At 36.8% G+C, this 26,011-nt stretch overlaps 1 protein-coding gene across 2 annotated transcripts in view; it reads right to left on the bottom strand.

The window, feature by feature from the left end:
- EXOC4 (exocyst complex component 4) overlaps positions 1–26,011 on the bottom strand; it is an 806,860-nt gene that overhangs the window by 672,238 nt on the left and 108,611 nt on the right. For both annotated transcript variants that reach the window (XM_001139207.7, XM_063815016.1), the window contains exon 7: positions 13,216–13,390. In XM_001139207.7, coding sequence (XP_001139207.1) covers positions 13,216–13,390 — 175 coding nt within the window. The remainder of the gene's footprint in view (positions 1–13,215; positions 13,391–26,011) is intronic.

Genomic DNA, 26,011 nt, shown 5'->3' with positions numbered 1-26,011 from the left:
CAGTCATAAATTGATAATGCTGAAACTGATCAAACTGGATAATGAATACATGGGGAACCATTCTACTGGTTCAATTTCTGAACATGTTTGAAATTTTCCATAGTAAAAACAAAACAAAAATATAATCGCAGCCCGTGGCTTAAAAGGCAAAGTCCAAGCCACCCAATCTCTTCTTCAAAGGTCTCCCTATCATCCAAAAGTATTCAATCTTTTTTTTTTTGTTTTTGGTAACATGTTCTAAGAAAACAAACAAACCCCAAAAAGCCCATCTCCCCCAGGTCTTTATAGTGCTGTTCATATTATACATTTATACTTAACTGTGTGAAAACATGCCAAGTCCCCCTTTGCCCATGAACTCAACTACTTTAACCCATTCTGACCTCAGCCTTCCAAGGTCTTCTCTAGCACTTGTGTTCAGACTGAACATTTGTCCATGGGACCATAAACTGTTCTGCAGTGTTTTTGTTTTGTGTTTTGTCTTAGCTCCCAGCAAGATTAAAATAATTTCCTAAATTCCTTTTACATGAACATGTTAAAAAGGAAAAAATTTCTCCCCTCCATTACATAAAAATCTCATCAATATAAGCCTTAAAAATTCATACAAGTAATAAATGGGGGGGGGGAGCAACCTAGAAAACCCCCTTCTTAATAACAGACAATTAACATGATGATATAATTGTTTCCAGTCCAAGAAATTATTGGATGAAATAATGCATTTGTCAACATTCTCAACTGTTCAAGTCAGAAATAGGAATTATCTATGTTTGCCAACTTTGGGCTGCTACTCTAAATAAAACTGACCAAAATCTGTAAATGGAGATCAGTTAGAGCACAGATGTCTAGTTTTTCTTTTCCCTTTATAGTAATGTACATTAAAGCACTTTCCCATATTTATGAAGTTTCATAATTCTATCTTCATTTACTATATGTTGCAGAACACAAACACTCTCCTAAACATGACATATCTTTCAAAATGAATCAAAATTTGCCTTCTGTAAACCTCTTCAACCCCTTAAGACTTTAATGGATTTGATTTTAGTATGACCAATCCTGTATCACTTACTAATCCTGCCTCTTAACCAGGAGTGTGCATTAGAATCAGTTAGAATCCTACTGAAGCATGCTCTAGAGATGTGGGGTCCACAGGCCATTCTAATTGTGCATCCCAAAAGAGATTTGCTGCTTTAAGATAGTAAAGATAACAAAACTAAGACTGACCATGAATAGGATAACAGAATCCAGAAGACTTCATCAACCAGATTATACATACATTTAAAATAGACCAAATAATGGGGTTCAATACATTATAGTGCACTGTCTGACTTCTGCATTGGTGTTTATTGCCACCTCTTTACCAGAACAACTGAGTCTTGCCCAGTACAGCAAAGATTCACACACACAAAAAAAAAACTCTCCTTTCATTACGTCTTTCATTTGCAGAATTCCAACTAATGGAGATCTTACAAGCCAAGATTAGAAGAAATGGTGCAATAACAGTTTCTACATCACCTTTTACCACAGAAGGTTTAAAGTCAAGGGCATAAAATATTAATATCCTACAATTTCACTTCCACTCAGTTTTTAAATTAAGCTTTGCATACACGTTATGGTACACGTATCAGTAATATCCCTCCATTCTATATTCCAGCCTTCAACCCTGAACAAGAGTATAAGCAGCACAAACTAAAGTGGCGAAGGATTGCTCCCTTCACTACCAGAATGCAGTACTCAGTGGAGTGACAAACAGGCAAAAGAAGCATGCTCTCGAAGGAACAGCAACTGCCAGAGAGCTCTTTGTGTTCCCTGCTGACAGCCACTTCATAAAAGCAAGATATACAAGAGAAAGCAACACCTTCTAAAAACAGGGAGAGAGGAAGTCACAGCTATTGCAATTACCATCGGCTCTGGAGAGGAATGGTGGGAGGCCCAGTGACCACTGGAATAGCCATAATTAGCAAAATATTCAGAACATTCAGTTGATCTAATCTGAAGCCACTGCCAAAAACAAAAAAGACATAGCCTTACCTTTCTTGACTGTATAGGGTAATGCAAACGCTTAAACCAATCTCAGTGCCTTTATCAAAATATTTGGTATTTTAAAACAGGAAAAGACAAATCTCTATGCAGAGATGGCTATTCTTTTAAACTTGAAATCCACACAGTAAATATGTACAATTATATCTGTCAATGTAAAAAAAAATAAACTTGAAATCCTGAATATTCACAATTAGAAAACAATCATACATGAATACATAAACACATGTATAGTGGTAAACACACTTCTATATATACAAACAAATCCCTGGTTGGCCATATTCCTCAACACAAAGCCTTGATTTTAAAAATATGTGAACTGAAATAATTTCAATTAAATGAATCAGTTGAAAGTTATCACGGATTCTCTTAAGTAAAATGTCAAGATGCCAAAGTATAAGCCAAAGTAGGCTTTTAAATCAATGACTTAAAAATTGCAAAAGAAAGCTAGGGCAAGCCGACTTCCATATTTGACTCTTTGGTGCTAAAAAACATGATTTAAAACCCATCACAGTTTCTCCATCTCTAAAATGGGGCGCAATACGACAAACTGTAACAACAGAAAGATGAAAGGGATTAATAACATATAAAAAATCATTTCAGTACTTGAGTGTAAAGTGACAAAGTGTAACTACTCCAAGAATTAACTCACTTGAACAAAGGAGTTCTGTGAAAGACTTGTATTTTCCTAAATGTATCTTGAATGGTCTTTAATGTGATCAAACTGGTGAAATGTTGCTGAATCCGGTAATCACGTAAATATTCTCTAACAAATTAAGAGCAGTAGACAATGAAATACCGGCCTCTATCTTGTGACACAAACCCAAAGACAATGACTTCATGCCAGTGTCTGACTGGTGGGTCTATAAAGGCAAACTTACAAAGTCCACAACGAAGTGGCAGAAAAAAATAGCTAGAAATTCCTTGCCACTCTTCACACTAAATAAATTCTATTTTCCCTCCATTTAAATCTGAGCTACCCAATTGACCAAAAGAACACAGTAGACATGATACCAAGTAATGCCCCAAGGCCAGGCCTTAAAAGACCTGCAGCCTTCACCCTTTAGAATGCTCTCTAGTTAAAGCTAGCAATCATGTATGAAGTCCAACTACCCTGAGACAACGCTGCTACAAGGTCATATGGTGAAACAGAAGCCACGTGGAGAAGCGTGATGGTGCCAGATACATAATAAAGTCTTCTTGGACCTTCTAACCAGTCCATGCTGCAGATGCGTGGCCAAGTGAATGTTCTCAGCCAATGCCATGTCAAGGAGAAGCACTGTGCATTGGAGCCTTCATGAATTCCTGACTCACAAAACTATGAGAAATAAAATGGTTGATGTCTTAAGCCACCAAGTTTCTGAAGAATTTGGCATACAGAAAAAAAAAAAAAATCAGAAGAACTATCGCTATACTCAAGGATTCAGACATACTCATTGCTTCCACAATCAGAAAACGTATTTTTTTAAAATACGCTTAAAAAAAAAAAAAGACCAATTCAGGAAAATGTAATTACCTTTGCTCTAAAACCTTCTCAAGTAGGCAAGAGCAATATGTCAGTGAAGGTCATGCCAGTAGCTTTAATTTCACTCAAATCACAGAATGACACTTTCTACATCACACTATTTCACTTCATGCTATTAATCACCACAACTTATTATGGCCTCTTGGTTCCTAGCAACATTCTTGCCTTGGCCCAGGTGCACCAAATCTTGATGAGCACACTTAAAGGAGCGGTAGCAGCATGAGTCTGACGGACACTTGGCTTTTAACAGTTCACCCTCTAAAATATCAGACAAAACCAGACAGAGATAAGCTTTGGAGGCAGTGAGGGAGAAGGAAGACCTGCCATTTCTACACCTGTGTTCTCTAGGCCAAGACGTAATGAGGCCCAAGCAGGCCCATCCTAGGTATGTGAAAATTTAAGGAGAACAGCCTTCCTACCAGATCAACCTATTCTGGGGTATCCCCTGCCAAGCTACTATTTTCTAAAGTTTGCCGCAATGTATTCAGATGTCCATGACATTGACATCACACTTCACTATGCATTAGACACCCTAGCACTCTGATTTGGGCATTTGCTACGTCTGTACTAGAAGCCAGAGGAATCTCCCTGGCTGCTCATCAGTTCCTGCTTGAAGAATTAGTAGTGAACATAAAACAACACAGGGAGAGTCCTGGTGCTACAGAAACAAACTCGAATTTAGAAGATTTTTAATTTAACTTGTAAATGTTAATTATATTCTGTTCATTTGGCAGCATATTATCCACTGACGAGACAGAATAAACATTCTAGGAGCAAGCACTTTTGTGGAGATTCAATGGCCTGGCCAACAACATGACTTCACGATGCCACGCAAAATAGAGGTTATCAAAAAGTTTTATAGGCTGAGAAATGACGAAAAACTATTTCTGCGAGAATACTCTCATACGTTTTCTGGCCTGAAATACTAAAATAGGTTTGTTTTACTTTAAGGTATAGAATCCTCAGCTAACCAAAATATCAAAGTCGACAGAACCTAAGAATAACCTAGTTTCAGACCTGAATTCAAAATAGAAATTACATCTGTCTCCTTGAAAATCCCCTCCAGGTCAAGGATCAGTACTAATAATTTTGTGGATTCTCTTACCTGACAGCAAACTTCAAGCTCTCTCTGCAAGAGGTTAATTTTATCACTAAACATTTATATGGCAGTTAACAAAAGTAAAACGATTTTATATTCTGTCTCCATTAATCTCCAGAAAAAAGAAATCAAGGCACTAAAAAAAGTAAAGTGACTTGTTCTAGGTGTCACTGCTAGTGGTAAACAGTATAATCAGAACCCACTGTCCCCATCTGTAGACACTGCTTAGCATGCCAAGGAGTTACACATTTAAGTCAACAATGGCTAAATCGACAGTTGTGTTTTGAAATGAGATGTGAAAAAAATTTAGATTTTTTACAGAATCATAACGTCTGGAGGATGGGTTTGTTCAAAGTGATCCTCTTCCTTTGCTATGCAGAATTCAACAAGATTGAATATTTTGTGTTTCTAGTGTACCTCAGTCTTTTATACACTTGAAAACACACAGCCAACAATATGACACACTTGTCACCAAGTAGGTGTCATTTTGGAAGGTACTGCCGCTGCTCAAAAGGGCAAAAACATGTATTTCTATTATCACAGTTTCAAAAAGAGTGAAAACTGAAAAAGGAGTGCAATGGTGTGTGGTCACAGGGCTGACACCAGGGGAAAACTATAACACCCCGTTACTATGATAGCTATAGCCTTGTCTCCTCACTGTCTGTCTCCAGACAAAAACACGCTGAGACAAATGAGCCTTCCAACTAAAGGATGGGTTCTGGCTGCCAGGGAAAGCCCAAGTTGCAGTGGAAAAAAACTGCTGAAGTCATTAAAAGATCAAAAAGTATTCTCTCTTCCAAGAATTAATTTACTATACAAAGAATTTAATATACAAGGAACATTTCAACTTTTCAGCAGGAAATGTTTTCCATTCAAAGAAATACAGAAATTTGAACTCTAAACACTTATAACTCTATTCATCATAATATCCCATCATCTTCATTCATGCTGTTACATACTTAACTAAAGGCTTCTAGTATTCTGTTGAATTATTTTGTTCTCCAGGAATGATTTCTAACCTAAAGAACACTCCTCCAACAAGGACATGAAAACTAAATCAGCCCCATGTGTAAAACTGTACATAGAAACTTAACCAAAAATCTTCATCCTAAACCCTCCATATAAGTGAACATTAAATATTTCCCAGCCAGGGGTCTCTGGTGTTCATGTATTTTTTTCTATTCCCCAGTACTCAGCACATAGTTGGTCCCAATAATTTAACACTAAACCATCATTAAAATATCTGTCATACTGGAAACTAGGCTGGCAGATGGACCATATCATCTTACAGATTTTCTAAAAGACTCTGAAAAGGTTTAGAAATCTTCTTCTCCCTTCTTTGTATTCCTTTAGCATACACCAAAGCCTGTCTTGTTTACTTCACTACTAAACAATACCTCAAGTAATATATGCATAGACTCTCCACTAGCCTACAAAATAGTTTACCTGTCTTAGTCTCTACCCTCTCTACTCAGTCCTTTTCATTGCTACCACATTAATCTTCCTTCATCTCATCACACTCCAATATAAATCTCCAAAGTTCCCATATTACCTACAGCAAAGGTCCTCAAACTTCAGTGTGCATAAGAATCACCTGAAGGTCCCGCCCCCAGAGTTCTTGTTTCAGTCAATCAAAGGTGGGGATACAAATCTGCATTTTTTAATATGTTCCCATATAATGCTGATGATGGTCCAAGAGGTATACATTGAGAACCACTTACCCAACACAAAGACTTCCAAATACAAGATCCTAAACAAATATATCAGAATCACCTTAGGAGCTGAAAAACAGAATGTAGTCCTTATCCACAGTGACTGTCATTCATAAGGTGTAAGATGGAGCTAAGAATCAATCCCTAGATAAGTCAAATGTGTAACCAGGTTCAGAAACTATTACTGTAAAGATAAATCACAAACCACTTAGATAACCCTAACAGGTTTTCACAACCTGCACCCAAATCTACCTATCCAAGCTTTTCATCAGATCCACAAAATAAACCTTCAGTTATGCTAAACTCTTCTTCTTACCTATCCCTGAATATCCTTGTCTATTCATTCCTTTTTTGCCACTTGCAAATACTATCTCATGAGCCTTTCCACCTGCCTGGAGTGCCATTTCCCATCTCCTCTACCTCTACAAATCCTCCAAGGATCAACTCATCATCAATCTCCAAAACCTTTCTTGGGCCATTCAACATGTCTCAGAATAATAACATTACATATTACATCTACTACTCTTCTTACATTCAGCAACATTAGTCTGTCTGTGTGTCTGTGCCATTAGCCATCTAGTTTATTGATGGGTATATAGCTTAATATTACTCAGTACTGTATAACCTGAAAGAATTCTGAGAGAACTAGAAAACATGGAAATCTAAAAATAATTTAAAAGTTATATAACAATTTTTATTGCATAGCAATTACAAATTAAAATATTTATATGAACCTCTTATTCAAAAATGCTCTATGCTCAAATTTATAGGGCAATAATAAAGATGAGTAGAACAGATAGTTAAGAAACAATCAACAGATTAACTCAAGTCATGACTAAGGCCATTCTTCCACAACATGCTTAAGAAAAAAGATAAGGGCAGAAAAGTAGATAGTTAAGAGGCGAAGAAAAGTGCAGAAAGAGAAAGCAAGCAAAAATGCAAAGAACACTGCCATATCTTGGCTTCAGAGCAATTAAACAAAATACACGAAATAAAATGTTATTTCTATGTCAGACCTCTCACCTTTCATTAGAACGGTTTCAGTTCTATGTTCTTTCTCTGTCAAATAGCTTATGCCATTGGTACATGTATGCATTAACGTGGAACAGCAACAGCACTGCCAAGTGTATAATTAATGTGGAGACTACAAGTTTCTGAGAGATATAACACATAATTGATACCTCTTTTAGTGTCTTAAATTCATCTTGTCTACTTTCTCTTAAACTATAAAATTTCCAAGGACCCATATTTTAGAAAAATAAAAAAATAAAGATCATAGATCTATGATAAAAATAAGTCATTTCCAAAAAGTAGATCAGTACCTAACAGGCTAGGCCTAGAGGTAAAGGGAGTGGAATATGAGGAGTGACTGCTAATAGATACAAGGTTTCTTTTGGCATAGATGAAAATGTTCTAAAATGATATGATTGTGATGGTTGTACAACTCCATAAATATAATTAAAAAACCACTGAAATCTATACTTTAAATAGGTAAACTTTATAGCATGTAAATTATATTTCAATAAAGCTGTTTAAACAACTCATTCCGTAACTTAAAGACAGAATCCCCAAATCACTCATTTTATTTTATTTTATTTTATTTTTATTATACTTTAAGTTCTAGGGTACATGTGCACAACGTGCAGGTTTGTTACATATGTATACATGTGACATGTTGGTGTGCTGCACCCATTAACTCGTCATTTACATTAGGTATATCTCCTAATGCTATCCCTCCCCCATCCCCCCACCCCACAACAGGCTCTGGTGTGTGATGTTCCCCTTCCTGTGAACAAGTGTTCTCATTGTTCAATTCCCACCTATGAGTGAGAACATGTGGCCAAATCACTCATTTGAAACTACATGTATGAAACGTATAACTCATTTAATATGCCAGAAAAACCTATTTTTAATCTGTAAATTTCACCTGTTAATAACTGATGGAATTTAAAGTTGCTTAGTTCATTACAATCATCTTTATTATGAAATAATGGGTTTCGTTTTCAGCCGTACAGGAATTATATACATCTGACAATTACAAAGTAAGCAGAGTTAGGGAAGACATGATATCTTACTTTGTTTATTATCATAACTAATTCCTCATGGTAGTATTCTAAATAGGATCCTAATAGATTTAATAATTGTTTTCAGTTCAGAACATAAGTAAAAGCCAAAGATGGGGGGGGTCATAAAAACTTATTCACAAAGTATTTTATGACCTTGCCATAAGTAAAATTGCATAGTCCATAACATACTATCTAGGCCTTGATGTATTCAAGCTCTAAATGTCATCGTAGTATAATACAAATAATTACATTTATATATTCTAAAAATGTCTGATGTATTTGTGTAATACTAGCTATTTTTATTAGTATTTCATGGTTATCTCTTTCCATTCTCATACGTTTAATTTTATGTTTAAAGTGTATCTTTTAAACCCAAAATGACAAACTTGTATTAAAAGGGGAGAGATACATATTTTTCAAAAGTGCCACTATCAGAAAAGAGAAAAAAAAGACTATAAATGTTCAAGTTTAAAGACAACTAAATGAAACACCTGATTCTAAACTGGTTTCTCTACTGGAGGGGCAAAAATACTGCTATATAGAACATTACTGGGTCAGTTAACAAAACAAGAATATAGACAGCAGAGTAGATAACTTGCTGCCCATTTTTCAAAGAAAAATGCATGTGTGTGTCCATATATACACAGAGAAAACAGGAAAAAAGTGGTAAAACGTTAAGAACAGCTGAATCCAAATAAAGAGGTATATGGCTCTTTGTACTATTCTTATTCTCACAACTTTTCTACAATTTTAAAATTATTTAAAAATTTTTAAAGTAATAAAATATCATAAAATGCATCTCTTGAAACAGCATGGTTGGGTCTTGGTTTTTTTTAAATCCAGTATGATCTCTGTCTTTCAACTGGAGTATCTGGTCGATTTATGTCTAATGTAATTATTGATATGGTTGGTGCTAAGTCTATCATCTTGCTTTTGGGTTCTATTCATCCTATCTTTGTTTTTTATCGTTTCTTTCTTCCTTGTTCTTCTTCCTCCTTTCCTTTCTTCTGGATTAATCAAATATTTATTCACTGTTCAATTTTATCCCCTCAACTGGCTTCTTAGCTATGTATCTATCTTAGAATTTTAATGTTTGCTCTAGGGATTGAAATATGCATCCTTAACTTTTCATAGGCTACCCTAAACATTATACCTCTTCATGAATTATATAAGAAATTCACAACAGCATAGTATCATTTACCCTACTCCCATCTTTTGTGTAATTATTGTCATATATTGCCTTCCACATACACTATGATTGTTTTTGACTTAGAAATTTTAAAAATTCTTTAAATAAAAATAAATCAAGAAATGTGGGGGGGAAAAGCATTTTTTTTTTTTTTTTGTCCACATATTCACCATTTCTGGCCCTATTTACTTTTTTTTCTGTAGATCTAAGTTACCATCTGGTATTATTTTCCTTCAGCCTGAAAAACTCTTTTTTTTTTTTTGAGATGGAGTCTCACTCTGCCGCCCAGGCTGTAGTGCAGTGGCGCGATCACAGCTCACTACAACCTCCACCTCCCCAGTTCAAGCAATTCTCTGCCTCAGCTTCCGGAGTAGCTGGGATTACAGGCGCCAGACACCACACCCAGTTAATTTTTTTGTATTTTTCATAGAGACAGGGTTTCACCATCTTGGCCAGGCTGGTCTTGAACTCCTGACCTCGTGATCCACCCGCCTCAGGTTCCCAAAGTGCTGGGATTACAGGCATGAGCCACCGCGCGTGGCTGAAAAACTTTCTATAACATTTCTTTAAGTGAAAGTCTAGTGGTGACAAATTCTTTAAGTTTTAGTTCATTTGAAAATGTCTCTATTTCAGCTTCATTTTAAAGAATATTTTCGGTAATACAAAATTCTAGATTGACAATTTTTGTTTCTTTTCAACATTCTTAGATTGACATACATTGACTTCTGGCTTGCATTGTTTCTGATGAGATGTCACTGATAATTTTTATCACTGTTTGCTTGTAGGCAATGTGTCTTTCTTCCTCTGGCTATTTTTAAGAATCTTTTCTTTGGTTTTCATAATGTGCGTATGTGTTGATTTTCTTTGTGTTTATCTTGCTTGGGATTTGTTACGTTTCTTGCATCTGTGGGTTTATGTTTCTCAACAAATTTCAAAACTTTTTGGTCACCATTTCTCCTGATATTTTTCTACCCCAATCTCTCTGTCCTCTCTCCTTCTGTACCTGTAAACCACATAATTGTTAAGCTGCATAATATCCTTGAAGATATTATAGCTTTGTTCATTTTCCTTTTGTCTATTTTTTCTCTGTGCTTTGATTTGGATGGTTTACATTGATCTATCCTCAAATTCACTGATCCTTTCTTCCACAGTATGTTATCTGCAGCTAAATCCATCTGGTGAATTTTTCATTTTATTTATTTATTTATTTATTTATTTATTTATTTATTTATTTATTTGAGATTGAGTCTCACACTGTCACCCAGGCTGCAGTGCAGAGGCACAATCTTGGCTCACTGCAACCTCCACCTCCTGGGTTCAAGCAATTCTGCTGCCTCAGCTTCCTGAGTAGCTGGGATTACAGGTGCCTGCCACCACGCCCAGCTAATTTTTTTGTATTTTTAGTAGAGACAGGGTTTCACCATTTTGGTCAGGCTGGTCTTGAACTCCTGCCCTCAAATGATCCACCTACCTCAGCCTCCCAAAGTGCTGAGATTACAGGCGTGAGCCACCACTCCCTGTTGGATTTTTCATTTTAGATATTTATTTCTATCAACTTTTTCACTCTGGTTAAGAGTCACATTTTCCTGCTTTTTAACAAGCATAATAATTCTATGCTAGACATTGCGGGTGCTTTGTTATTGAGAAACTGAATTATGTTGTCTTACTTTAGAGAGAGTTTTGTTCTATCAGACAATAAATTTACAGGTGGATCAAGATGATAAAATAGAGGCTTGGTTTGGGGCTTTGCTGTATGAGATCTACAGTAGCCTGTCTTCTACTCCTAGAATAGCCCTACTCATAAGGTGTGACCTTTCTGAGGTCACAGCTGAAAGCACAGTATGTTCAGCAAGCTTTCCCCACACTGGCTGGTCTGAGCTCCAACACTGCTGAGAAGTTTCCAACTTCTGAAATCTTCATTCAGCTCACAGTCCCACAGTAGTTGTTTCCTGCCAAGCCTTGTGGTGTACACAGCTTCATATCTGACCAAAGGGCTAATAGTTTGGAAAGTATTCACAAGGAAGATGCAGGGGTGAAGGTAAAGCTCACCTAGTGTGTTCTTTTTTCTCAGTTGACTGTGCTGACTACCTAAGTTGCTTACAGCAAAAGGTAACTTCATCAAGATGAGAAACAGAAGTCCCTATTTCTAATTATTTTTTATCTAGCTTTAGAATCTATTATTTCATACTTAAACATGGATACGAAAGGCACACATTATTTACATAAGACGGATAAACATATCAACATGCAAAATGTTAAATAACCAGCCTCCAACCCATAAAGATATTTTATTCAATACAAAAATATTCACCAAGCATGTACTACAGGCATGGCAATTGACAAAGCAGTAAAAAGTTTCAACCAATATTATTTCTACTGAACCACCAGTAAAGCATATACACTGTACCAAAAGTTGTCTAATGAATGAAAAACCAGGAATCAATCATTCAATCCACCAAGAGCATGTCTACATTCTAAAAAATGACTATAATTTACATTCATGATTTACTTTTTTCTGCAAAGACTCTTATTTGCCATGCAAGTAATTTCATTCCTACACAGTTCCATTTTCCAATCCCCCACGTATACTTAATTTTTTTCATATTAGCAGAAACTATCTAACTAAGTTACTTCTATTTAGTTATGTCAAAGCTTGCTTCAGCTAACTCTTAATTATATTTCTAATTTCCATCTGGCTAAATCAAATATATTTTGCTCACACATGGAGAAAAAGTATAATACAATTTCTAAATATCATTTCAGCAGCATCATACCAAAGAATAATATTATTCCTCTAATCTTCAACAAATCAAGCAAAGTGATACATTTATACCTCACAGATCTATTCTCATCTCTCAAAATAAGCTCTTGTTCTGTCATGTAACCCAATATATGCAAAAGTTGACTGTAAGGAAATAGTCAACAAAATTTAGCTATGTACATGTTTATAAAATAATGCTTAAGAATATTTTAATGTTTTTTACCTTAATATATGACTAATTCCAGTTAAGTAAAGTATACTACAACAGAAAGCCAGACACTATACATATTGAGAATATGCTTCTATTTTTAAAGTCTGCCAAAAAAAAAAGAAGTCTGTTAAAAGGTTTTTTTTGTTTAGACGGAGTCTCACTCTGTTACCCAGGCTGGAGTGCAGTGGTGCAATGGCTCACTGCAAACTCTGCCTCCCGAGTTCAAGCAACTCTCCTGCCTCAGCCTCCCGAGTAACTGAGATTACAGGCACCCGCCACCATGCCCAGCTAATTTTTGTATTTTTAGTAGAGACAAGGTTTCACCATGTTGGCCAGACTGGTCTCAGACTCCTGACCTCAGGTGATCCACCCGCCTTGGCCTCCCAAAGTACTGGGATTACAGGAATGAGCCACTGCACACAGCCCGTTAAAAAGTTTTTTGAAGATGGTAGAAGTTAATGCCATCAGCAACATCACATTCAAATGCAAGCATTACTTTCTCTCACCCTGTTTATGACTCTTAAGATAATGTTTTAGGTGGCTTGTTGTTGCTGTTGTTGTTGTTATTCTAAACTGTTACTCTGAATCAAGATGACACCCTTTGTAAAAGGCTCTTACCTGTAGAACATCTTGGATCTTCACCCATACATCTGCCATATCATACAGTTTGATATCTTCCTGCTGAGTCAGTGGAGTCACTACAGTGTCCTGCAGGTATCCCAGGACCACAGAGTGTGCAGCGGCTACAGCATTAAACTTGTCAAACAGTAACTCCAGCAGTTCTAGAAGCAACCTAGTGGCATAAACAAATAAATAACATTTACACATACGTACACGCAGATAAATGGCTTACAGTGACCTGCAAGAAAAACATCAAACTAAAGTAGCATTCTACAATGTAAACAGCATTAACGTTCGATTTCAGCAGATGTGAATTCAAACAACTGTATTATCTAAGCAACTTCCAAAAACTTATCTAAGCCTCAGTTTCCTCTGCTATAACATGTAAATGATGTAAGAATTTTAAAACCAATTGTAAAGCCCCTAAACCAGCAATAGCATCTCAATAAACATACGTTGCCTTTTTAACATAGTTCACGGATTACAATACTACTACTATGTATTCATACAGGCAGCTTCTCCAAGGAATTCATGTAATTTTTTCAGACAACAGCTCAGATGTTACACAGAATATGCTATTCCCTAGCAATAAATTAGACACTTTGATAAGGATATTAATCCATTTAGTCATGGAAAGCTATGCTTACTACCATCCAAATGTACAGCCTGAGTTGCCTGAAAAAAAAAAACATACACCTGCCAAGCAATCTGACTTTCACCACAGGGAGAAGCTCAGGCATCCACATTATCTCATTCATCACAGTGAGATATGCTGGACACATATTATTACATCAATTTTATATACTCAAGGACACAAAATAAGGTTGCAGTGCAGCTAAGCCTAGAACAAAAGTTGATTTCCATGTCAGTACATTTAGCCACCTACCTTTCACTACAGCTCTAGAATAGATAGCTCAAAGATTTATGGCATAGATGCGAAGTAATTCCTCTACCACTGAGACTTATAGTTTCAATGATCACACAGGCCTGGAATCATCTTTTCTTCCTCTGAACTTGTATACTCTTTTGTCTGCTTTTAAGGAACTTATCACATGAGCCTCACATATGCTGCTCAATAAATGTCAGTCATATTTCTTTATATATAGATACTTTACCTCACTTCTCCATTATTAATCTTTCAGAGTAGGCACTGCTTTATACATCTCTGAATACTTAAGAGCACTTAGAACAATAATTAGCAAATACTGCTGAATGAATTTAATGTGTATAGCATGAACAAGTACAGAAAATCTTGCAATGTGAGCTTTATTGTATATTTTGTGGCTCTCAGCTTGTAATTCCTAAATAGACTGATAAACCAACTTGGAAAGTTGAAAAGGAAAGCAAAAGAGCTTGTCAGCAGTGTCAATTAACAAGGTTTTATTACCATAAATAAGGGGTTATAACTACAATCTCATCCAAACGTACAACATATTATCTATTCCTATGGCTTCTTTACTGCCTAATTATTGTAATTAATGTGACAATGAGACAGCCCATAACTATCTTATGGTAAAACCCTAGTATCTATTTGACATTGTAATTCAGATGAGACAAAATCAATAGAATTTATGTAGTACTCCCAGCCTAGACTATACATATATAATCCAGAAGTTACACATTGTATTTATAAATAGAAGCCATTCTACCTTTTGATTGATGATTCTTTTTAATCCTTAAAGGTCAAATTCATATTTATACTCATATATATCTAAAATAATTCTTCTTTCTCATCTGTGTTACTGAAGAACTACTCAAATATTAGCAAAGATACATACAAAATACAGAAACGTGTCTAAACATACCAACTGAAACACTTAATGTGGTGCAGGGAAATAATCGGTATAAAACTGGTATCTGGCATCATACAGATCAGTAACTTAATCAGTAAATACCTGATTAAGTGAAGGTTCTCCTTTTCCAACAAAGATTTATCCTAGGTATGTAAGACTGTAGTTCTCAAATATGAATCTACAGACTGTAATATGTTTTTGAGTGGTGGATAGCAAAGTATGAATAATATATTGACTCTTCACAAAGGTAAATTTATTTAACATTATATCTTTTGTACTCTCTTGATAGGAAAATCTTATTTTCTGCCATGAATGGCAGTTATGTTGCCAAATGTCCTTACCGGAGAAAATTAAAACTTAATGTATGTTAAGGTAAATATTGGGGTATTCAAAATATGGTTTGAAACCATATTGATCCATGACATTCAGATGCCTGAGGCACACTGGTGTCTAATGCCCCAATGGCATGAAGTTCTAGATACAGGATTGTGAACCAGCAGCAAAGTTTTAACAGAAAAGTGGCTCCTCTTGTTAGGAGTGCTGTTATCTGGTTATCTCCAGGGCCAATGAGTGCCACAACTGCATACCTTGCCTGTCAGTCAAGGACAAGAGCTGCTCAGCAGCCAGGAACAGCGCTACATTTAGAGAAAAAAAAACCCAGTAGAGAATAGAGGTGTAAGATGAGATTCACAGTATCTATTAACATCTTGGAAATAGCAATCTCTTAATAAAATGCTGACACAGTTCCAGTTTCTGCCACTCCTGGAGGCTCAAAGCCAAAACAGGCCTGTTCCTATAGTGTGGCCATCATAGCCACAGGACAGGCTACACAGGGAGGAAGGAAAGGAGGTGTAATAGTAGCTAGGAACTTGCAGCTCTACCTTTTTTGAGACCTCCAGCCATTTTAACGAGAGGAAAGCTCTCTTCCGCCTTACTGAAGCACAACGGTGTCACATTATTTCATAAAACCCACAGCCCTGACACCAAAATTTAAAATGTTTGTGCTTCAAATGATATCATCAAGAAAGTAAAAAGGCAATACACAAAATGAGAGAAAATATTTGTAAATCATTAATCTGATAAAAGACAAATCTAAAATCTTACACTCATAATAAAAAGACAACTGAACTTAAAAATGGACAAAGGATTTAAATATCCATTGCTCCAAAGAAAATATATGAATGGCCAATAAGCAAACAAAAAGATGCTTAACATCTTTAGCCATCAGAGATATGCAAATCAAAATCACAATGAGCTAGAATTTCGGTCCACTAGGATGGTTACAATCAAAAACAAAAGCAATAAAAAGTATCAGTAAGGATGCAGAGAAATTGGAACTCTCAAACAGTGCCAGTGGGAATGTAAAATGGTGCAGCCGCTTTGGAAAACAGTTTGGCAGTTCCTCAAGACATTAAACATAGTTACCATATGGAGCCAGTGATTCCATTCCTAGCTATATGCCCAAGAGAAATGAAAACATACGTGCACACAAAACCTTGTACACAAATGTCCTTAGCAGTGTTATGCGCAACAACCCAAAGGTGGAAACAATCCAAATATCCATCAACTGATAAATGGATAAAATGCGGTATATTCATACAATAGAATATTATTTGGCCACAAAAAGGAATGAAGTACTAATACATGGTACAACTGGAATTAACCTTGAAATTACTATGGTAAGTGAAAAAAGGTCACAGAAGACCATATACTATATGATTATAGTTATATAAAATATTCAGGATAGGCAAATTTATAGAGACACAAAATATATTAGTGGTTACTTAGGCTGGGGGTGGGTGGGAACTGACTGATAAGTATACGGGATTTGTTTTAGGGAGGACATAAACGTGCTGGAACCAGATAGTGGTGACGGTTGCAAAACTCTATGAATGTACTAAAAACCAATGAATTGTATACTTTCAATAGGTGAATCGTGCAGCAGTGAATTATACCTCAATTAGCTGTTAAAAGAACAGCAGCTATGGCTCTGAGTGGGGAGAGTGAAGATCCAACACCTCTCTAGCACTGAAGAGGAAATACATAAAACAGTGAAAAATGAAACCTGGCATCTCAAAAAGCGAGGTGTTGTGAAAGCTGATTCCTTTACATTCTTACTACCAGGAGGACATCAACTTTTCTCTTTTAGTTCACTTGGTTTTTTCTTTCTCCTTCTTAAGTAACATGTAAGAAACAATAGATTTCCATTCTTTACCAGCACTGACACTTCCTACATCTTTCATTATGAAAAAAATTCTCCCAGCTTCTCCAAGTGTCCCCGTCTGCAAAGTGAAAGTATTAATTAATAACTGTTCTAAGAGACTCACAACACTGCTGGAAAAATTGAATTAGAAAATGCACAGAACTAGCTGAGGTAATGGTACAATTCTAAAGACAGGGAAAGGTTCAAGTTTCCTTCGTCTAAATTTCTGGCTTGAGCAACACTGAGGAGAATGGTTACCTTTCCTGTGTGAAAGGAAAATAAATCTTGCGACCCCAAAATCACTAAGCCAAAGGGAAAAGTCAAGCTGGGAACTGCTTAGTGCAAACCTGCCTCCCATTCTAGTCCTTAAAAAAATAGCTACCAAGATTTTTTTAAAAAGCTACATACCTCCCTCACATTTTGTCCACACGGAAATTCCTCATGGACAAAGAACAGACAGAACTTAGCGTCATCTCTCTGGTCACTGAGATTAATTTGTATCTGATTGCTTCCTTTGGAAAGGCTAATCAGAAACTCAAAAGAATGCAACTGTTTGTCTCTATCTATCTATGACCCAGAAGCCCCTCCTCGCTTGACTTGCCCCACCTTTCCGGACGAAACCAATGTATATTTTACACATACTGGTTGATGTCTCATGCCTCCCTAAAATGTATAAAATAAAAATATAAAAATTAAAATTAAAATTAAAAAACTAGCTGTGCCCTGACCACCTTGGGCACATTTCGTAAGGACCTGAGGCTATGTCATGGCTGCGTCTTTAACCTTGGCAAAATAAACTTCCTAAACTGATTGAGACCTGTCTCAGATACTCTTTGGTTTATGCTTTTGGGGGGGAGGGTGGGCGGGGGGGAGAGAGAATTAAAGTGAAATTAGAAATCTGGAAGGAGGCCAGGCACGGTGGCTCACGCCTGTAATCCCAGCACTTCGGGAGGCCGAGGTGGCGGATCACCTGAGGTCGGGAGCCTGACCAACATGGAGAAACCCCATCTCTACTAAAAGTACAAAATTAGCTGGGCGTCGTGGCGCATGCCTGTAATCCCAGCTACTCGGGAGGCTGAGGCAGAAGAATCGCTTGAACCCGGCAGGCGAAGGTTGGGTGAGCCAAATTGCGCCATTGCACTCCAGCCTGGGCAATAAGAGCGAAACTCCGTCTCAAAAAAAAAAAAAAAAAAAAAAAAAGGAAATCTAGTAGAAGGAGAGATGCTGGGTTTTTATCTGGATATGTTAAGTTTAAGGTGTTATATCCTTAGGGAGTCAGATATGCAAGTCTGGAGCTCAGCAGAGAGAATGATACTGGAAATTTTAAATGTGATAAATATTTGAGGAGATGAGATCACTCGGGGATAATATGCAGAATAAGAAAAGCAAGTGAGGTCCAGGACCAACACTCCAGGAAAGAGTATCATTAAAAAGATGGTTAGAAAGTAACTAGAGAGGAAGAAGGAAGCCAGGGAACATTGCAGAGGACCAAAGAGAAGAGAATACCAGCAGAGTCAAAGGCTATGGTAAGGCTAAGAGAGAGAAATTTACAACTTAAGGTCCCCAGTGACCTTGACAAGAAGGGTTTCAGTGGATCATTGAGTGGAACTCAGTAGTGGGATAAGCAGTGAATGACTAATAAGGAAAAAGAAACCAAAGTCAATCATATGTTGTCCCTCACCAGCACGTACACTCCTTTAAAAAGAAAAGGAGAAAGGAAGACGACGCTCCTCTGATGCAGCAAAGAATAAAAGAGATTAGGAATCATTCACATAAACAGGATGTAAATCTGCACTAGCTTGTCTCAATTTAAAGCTACCAGAAATAAACTGAAATATGTTGTTAATATTTATATACACTCTCTGACTGCCCACAAGATTGAGAAAGAGTTGTTTGCCTTTAGCTGCAGACACACTAAGGATGAAAACACAATGCCCCATTGAAATCATTCCCTGCCCAACTCCCAACAGAAAATATTAAATAAAAGAAATAAAACATTATGTTGCAGCTAGCTCAGTTGCTTACATACTGCTAGGATAAAGGTTTTCACCACTGATCTAAAAAAGACAAAAGAGCAGGCAAGATCATTAAATTACCTCATGATTCCTTAAGCTGAATTGAATTAGTAAAGGCCCAAGAACTTTAGAGATTTTAATTTCAATTAATTGCAATTTCTACCCTTCAGAAAAAAATAACACACATACCCCTCTCTCACAAGTTATTTCTAAAGCCACAAAACAGTATGTAGTAATACTCAATGCAGTATCACAGTTAGTGAAAGAAAATATTAATCCTAGATGGCAATGTGGTATAAATACCAGTTAGAAACCTGGACTTGAATACCAGCTCTCTATTAAATAGACATGGGACTTTCAAGACATCATAGACTTCTCCAAATTTCAGGTTCCTCAGAAATTGACTGTGAGAGCTACATACAAAAATATATATGAATGTAACGCTTAAAAAAAAGCAAATTAAAAGTAACAATGAATTAATTCCTGTATCTTTAACATTTACCATCTAGAGGGAAGGAAAGTAGATAATAGATACTCTGGATGTTCCTAAGGCCCAGCTGCATCTCTCTCCTTCTTACAGCTTGATTAGTAAAGTCCTGCTTATATTCCATAATAATAATTCTGTATCATTCTAATAAAAAGCCCCTCTTTGATTAAGTTAGGTGATTTCAATTCCTGGCACTTATAACCAAAAGAGGCCTAATCCACAGAGTAAGAACCAATTCTCTCTTTCCTCTGTGATTCTACAGTCCCTCCAAACAAACTATTACAATGAACTGAGAGAAGTGACAAAACAGGTATGCATGGCCTCCTGGGCCAGAAAGTGTAGGCAGAATCCCTATTTTATGGTTCTTTGTAAACACATCTCTCCTACAACACATGGACCAATGTCCAGAATGGAGAAAACAGTCAAATTTTGAGGGCAAACGAGTTCATGAGTAAAAGAATGAGCAATGCAGGATGGCAATATAAGCAGAAGTCTGGGATGAAATGATGATGATCTGGGGTCCTTCTTCTACAAGGGGCAGGTAGTTAGCTACCTGTCATAATGGAGGAGATCCCTAAGAAAGTAAGACTGAAATGAAGTATCAGTGACAATGACAATGAAATCATGACAGCAACAAAAAGGAGAACTATGCTCATAACAGCCACTCTTTCCTAATTACTCACAACATGCCAAGCACTGTGTTAAGTACTTTACTTGGATTATCTCATTTCATCCTTAGGACAGCCCTATAAGGAAGGTACTACTTTATCGCCATTTTATAGACAAGGAAACTGAAGTTCAAAGATAAGAGAACAAAGGACACAGTTCTGGAGACTGTCCCTTTTTAGGGGCGTTAGAAAACAGGGAAAGTATTTTAGAAGAGAGGCCAAAGTGATATTAGTACTCTATAATGCTAGGGAAGCCAAGGCTAGAAAGAGAGCCAACAGAACTGTCTGTACTGCCTCTTCCTTCTCACTGCAAACAGGTTTTCACCCCTGGGACTCTACTAAAACAGCTGTTGCTAAAAGTCCCAAATAATTATTTTGCTCCATCCAAGAAACCCACTTTGGCCTCTAATCAAATAGCCGCAGCACTTGTTTCTACTGCCCACTCGTGCCTCCTTGAAACACTGTCTTCCACTGGCTCCACAACCCTCCACTCTTCTGCTTTCCTGCCACCTCTCCAGTTATTCCTTCTCAGGAACCTCATCCTCAGCCTGTTCCTTAAATGCGGTAAACTCTTCTCAACCCCCTCATACTCTCTCTAGCTGAGCTCATTTGCCCCTAATCTTCAATTATCTACCTGCTATCAACTCACACAAATATCCCTTGGCCAGATTACTCCCCTGAGCTGTAGACCGCTAACTTAATATGACTTAAATGGAACTCATCATATTCTTCCCCAAATCTACTTCTTCATGTTCTCTACATCAGTAAATGGTAATGCTTGCCCCAGCAAAAAATCCTTACCTCCCCTCCTCCCTCATACCCAAGTCATCACCAAGTCTCTTTACTGCTACCTCTTTACTCTCTCTCAAATAGGCCTCCTTCACTCCATTGCCACGGTTACCTTGCTCATGCCGGCCATGTTGCCTTTTGCCGGGATTATTAAAACTGTCTTCAAACTAGTCTCTCCTTCCCTCCAGTCCTTTCCTCTTCCCCTCTACTGTAAGCTCACTGTGGGTATGAGTTTCTGATTTATTACTGTATTCCAATATTTGGCATGACACTGATTGGCAAAATAGCATATGATAGGCAATAAATATTTGTTGATAAAGGAATGAAAAAGTGGGCTCCAGCAGAATGGGAGAGAGGCCTGATTACAGATAAGAGGTGGTAAGAAAGTAAGTGTTATAGATTATAACCTCCTGATTTTAGAAGCCCACAATAAAAAATATTTCACACAAAACCATGCTCTCAAAAAGGTAACCTTACCAAGCTAAACATCAGAACATGAAGTACAGTTACGAGCTGAAAGATACAAACTTTAAGAGCCAACTTTAATAATATGGCAATAAAATCTATTTTATATTTAAAAAACAGAAAAGTAACAGGATGAAGAAAGTGTTTATTCTTTAAACACACTTCCAATTACCCAGCAGGTTTTAAAACCAGACTTCCTAGAGAAGTAAAATGTTACTTATTCTCCCAGATCATCTATTAACTTCCAGCCCCAAGTGATCCCTAGGTATCTCATCTTCAAGTGCTACCATGAAAAAAGGCAGAAGGCTAAGAAGAGGCACATGTTAAGGAACAGTCACAGTTGCAGAAGGCAAGAAGCATCAACAGTGTAAAGCTACATCATCAAGCTGTGAAAAATGCTCAATATTTAAGGTAAGATAAGACTATCTGAATCTAAATTTAACATCCAGGGAACCTTGAATTAGTCATTTGGCTGGAAAACCCACGTTTGCAGCCAAGAAGCTGCCTTACTTGGTCACGAAGCAAAGACACACACAAGATAGAAGAATTAGTTCTGTTCTATTACTTGTCTGCTGAGACTTTAATATCAGGGTTATGCTTTTCCCCACTGACAAAAGCAATAACCATAGAATGTTTATTTCCCTACGATTATGCTCTAAAAGGTAAGAAAGTAGTGAACTCAGAGCGTAGACTTTATATAAAAACTTTATAATTTTATAAAAAGAAACGTATAATTAGATAAAAATGGTCTTTGTTTTACCTGCCCATATCTCTCATACACATTTCCTTAATAAGCCTGGCTGAGCTACTATTTTTCATTTCAAATAGGACATGGAGCCCATTTAATCTTCAAGGTTATCTAATACCTACTTCTAAGGGATAGAAATACGTTTTACCACTTATTAATAAGTCTTCATGTAAAAGGGGGTTACTATTTAAAGAGTGCTGACTAATTCTCCATCTGCTCTATGAAAAGAGCAAGAAAAAATTAGTAGTAATATAGAATGAAACACAGTAAAAATAACAAGAATACTGAAGTGGGGCCTGGCGCTAGTCACTTCCTTCCTGTGTTACTCCCTCCTTGTCAAGTCAGGTTTCTGAGTTCTGGAGAGATGACCTCAAACGTCTAATCCTGATGTATGCCAAATTTGTGGCTAAAATTAGAAAATAAACCCAGGCCCTATTTCTTTGAATTAAAGTATCAGTATCATTCTTTTGAAATCCTTTCCCCCATTCCAAAAATAACATTTCATCATAGTGGAATATTAGAAAAATGATCCATAAATCCACTTCCCAGGGATAACAAAAGTTAAGATTTTAGGTGCATATTCTTAGTGCTTTGTTGTTCTTAGTACAAGTGCTTTGTTGTTCTTAGTACTATATTGTTCTTAGTACAAGAATGCCCCTAGAGGAATTGTTTAGATAATAAAATTTGATTCTCAAGTGACCTAATTAAAATCCAGGCACTCTGTGGCTGCTTTTCACGCTTCTCAACATGTCCAGCTATTTCTGAGGCCTGTCACTGACCACAGTGTGAGGTATGGGCAGGAAAATGGATATTTAGTACAGATATCGTCCTTCTGAGGACAAACAAAATCAGGCCCATGACATGGGTTGGAAACATCATGTTTATATGAGCCAGAAAGCAAACTTACATGGTGGAAAAAGACTACTTCCAATCTTAATTGCACCACGAACAAGCTTTGTGAACTGTCAAATTATTTCAGCTTTCACATTTCTCTGGGTAAATCTGGGATTAATAATAATGCCCCTGCCTGTGAGGAGGCAAGTGGTGAGGCTCACTCAGGTGAGATACCAGATGGCAGATGGCTTTGCAAAGCGTGAATACTACAAAACTGCAAAATTCTATGATGTTTGTGATGTTATCTAAAGAGTGTTCTCAAACTTCAGTGTGCATAAGAATCAACTAAGGCATAGAGTCCTGTGGGCCCTGCATCCAAACATTCCAATTTAATAACCACTGCTTCTTGGGGAAATTTGCATTTCCAACTCTCTAGTGACACTGGTGATGTGGGTCCATAGACCCACTGTGAGTAGTGCTGAAAATAATAATAATAACTTCCACTAAATCACCTTATTTGCATCTTTTTCTTATTCATTCATTCATTAAAATTGGCCAGGCATGGTGGCTCACACCTGTAATCCCAGTATTTTGGGAGGCTAAAGTGGAAAGACTCTTGAGACCAGGAGTTCAAGGCCAGCCTGGGCAATCACTGCGAGACACTATCTCTTAAAAAAAAAAAAAAAAAATACTTTAAATAGCTAGGCATCGTGTCATATACCTGTAGTCCCAACTACTCAGGAGGCTAAAGCAGGAGGATCTCTTGAGCCCAGGGGGGGTCAAGGCTACAGTGAGCCATGATGATTGGGCCTCTACATTCCAGCCTCAGCGACAGAGTGAGACCACATCTCCATAAAAATAAACTTGTAGGCATTTCGTATGTGCCCAGCCCTAAATCAGGCTGCAAACACAAAGTTACCTCCCCTTATAAACTCACAGTCCAATCTGATTAGAGACTATAGCAAGAGGATGGGGCAGGAGCTAGAAGACCCAGACAATTTGAAATACAGCCTGAGAGACACATGAAGGTGCTTTAATCATATATGACACCACCCCTACACGTCATCAATGTAAGAATTTCTTTTGACATAGGTTTGTTAGTTCATTTTTGCAATGAAAAGATCCAGTATTATTTTGAGCTTGGAGTGCCTTTCCTATTTATAACAATAGCAAGTGCACAAAAATGACAAAACCTAAGGCAGCTCCCACTCTAGCAAACAGAGAAGTGGCCTTGATACAGCATGATGGCTGACATCTAAATAAAGTTATGACAGTCCATGAAACAGATTGTCTCTATTTCTTTGACTGGTCAGCTCTTTAATTTGAACCTACTATAATATGTAAAACAAGAGAAATCGAGAGTAGGTTGTTTTTTTTTTTTTTTTTAACTTTGCCACATAAAACACAAAGGTTTAAGAAATGTAACATTGAGTAACATCTCTGGCCTATTCAGCCAAGAAGCCTTTCTCTAATGACTATAACCAAAGGACAATACACAACCAGAATGATAGCTGTCCAAACTCATGTTTACAAAAGAACTATGAACATTATCGACATTTCTCAGACACTGTATATGTGATGGAGCTATTATCCATTAATTTATTTAAGTCTTACTAGAAAGTATATAGACTTGGAACCTTTCATGGTAATGAGTTATATATTTTAGTTAACAATTGGAGTAACAAGTCCCATATGTAAAAAAAATTAATTCCTTTCATTTGTTCTAAAAATATTTCAGTTAAGCTGCAGGGGACATATCCTAGTTGAAGAATAGTGGAATTTCTTCTATATGTCCCTGGTTCATCCTATTCATCCCCTTCAATATTTAATAGTTGGGTATATTTAAAGCATGTTCTCATGATATGTGTAATCAAAAGTAGAGATTTAATCAAATGGAATCATAATCACTGAAGTTAAATTTACTTGCTTCCCGCTTGCTTTGATTCGAATTAACTACTCATCTAAATTACACGGAGACCCTTCCTGATTCCAAGCATGTCCAGGTGCTACATGCGGTGCCTGGGAATGGCTATAAGAAGCCACAAGGAAAATGCCTGACCTTGCTTCAAAGCTGCTCTTAAATGACTTTTCTGTAAAATAAAATGACCAATTCCACCATGTCCTGCATTTCGGATACTTAGAAGAAGGGTAACTAATATAGAAAGAAGAGATAAAACGAAATGCTATTTCTGTGAAATAGAAACTCATGCCTGAATCTAGCCACAGGTCTAAAAAAAATCATGAGCAATATTTCATTTATTTCTCCTTCCATAAACATTGTATTCATACTATAAAACTATCCTTGAGGCCTGAGCCTTTAGTCTTCCTCACAGATAAAAACATTTTATAAGAATGTTCTATTACAGCAGTATGCCCTCATTCTGAATTCTGGCCTCCAAATTATAAAAAATATTTCAAAAGTATATTTTTCCAATTTTAGAGCAATAATTCAACGTATTTCTGAAAATCTATAGTCTTCACAGACTGAGAAACCAGGAGGAAAAAAAGAGTTTTAGAAAATGTGGCAAATACCAACCTTGAGAAGAACCATCACCATATGATAAACGACTCAGCGTTAGAATAATTCAGCAATTATGCAGCTAACATGGACAATTACATGACAGATACATGGATGACAGAAAAGAAAAGGGTGTACAACCCCTTACAATACAGTATAGTATGTGTCAGGTGTGCTCAAAAGTCATTTGGTCACTCCTTCAGATCCCAGATGTATCAAAGATATAAATATTAAGAATGAGACTATATAAGTACTAGAAAAGTGTTGAAAATT

This window comes from Pan troglodytes, chromosome 6 (genome assembly GCF_028858775.2).
Source record: "Pan troglodytes isolate AG18354 chromosome 6, NHGRI_mPanTro3-v2.0_pri, whole genome shotgun sequence".
Classification (NCBI taxonomy): Eukaryota; Metazoa; Chordata; class Mammalia; order Primates; family Hominidae; genus Pan; species Pan troglodytes.
This window is presented reverse-complemented; position numbering and strand designations above follow the sequence as displayed.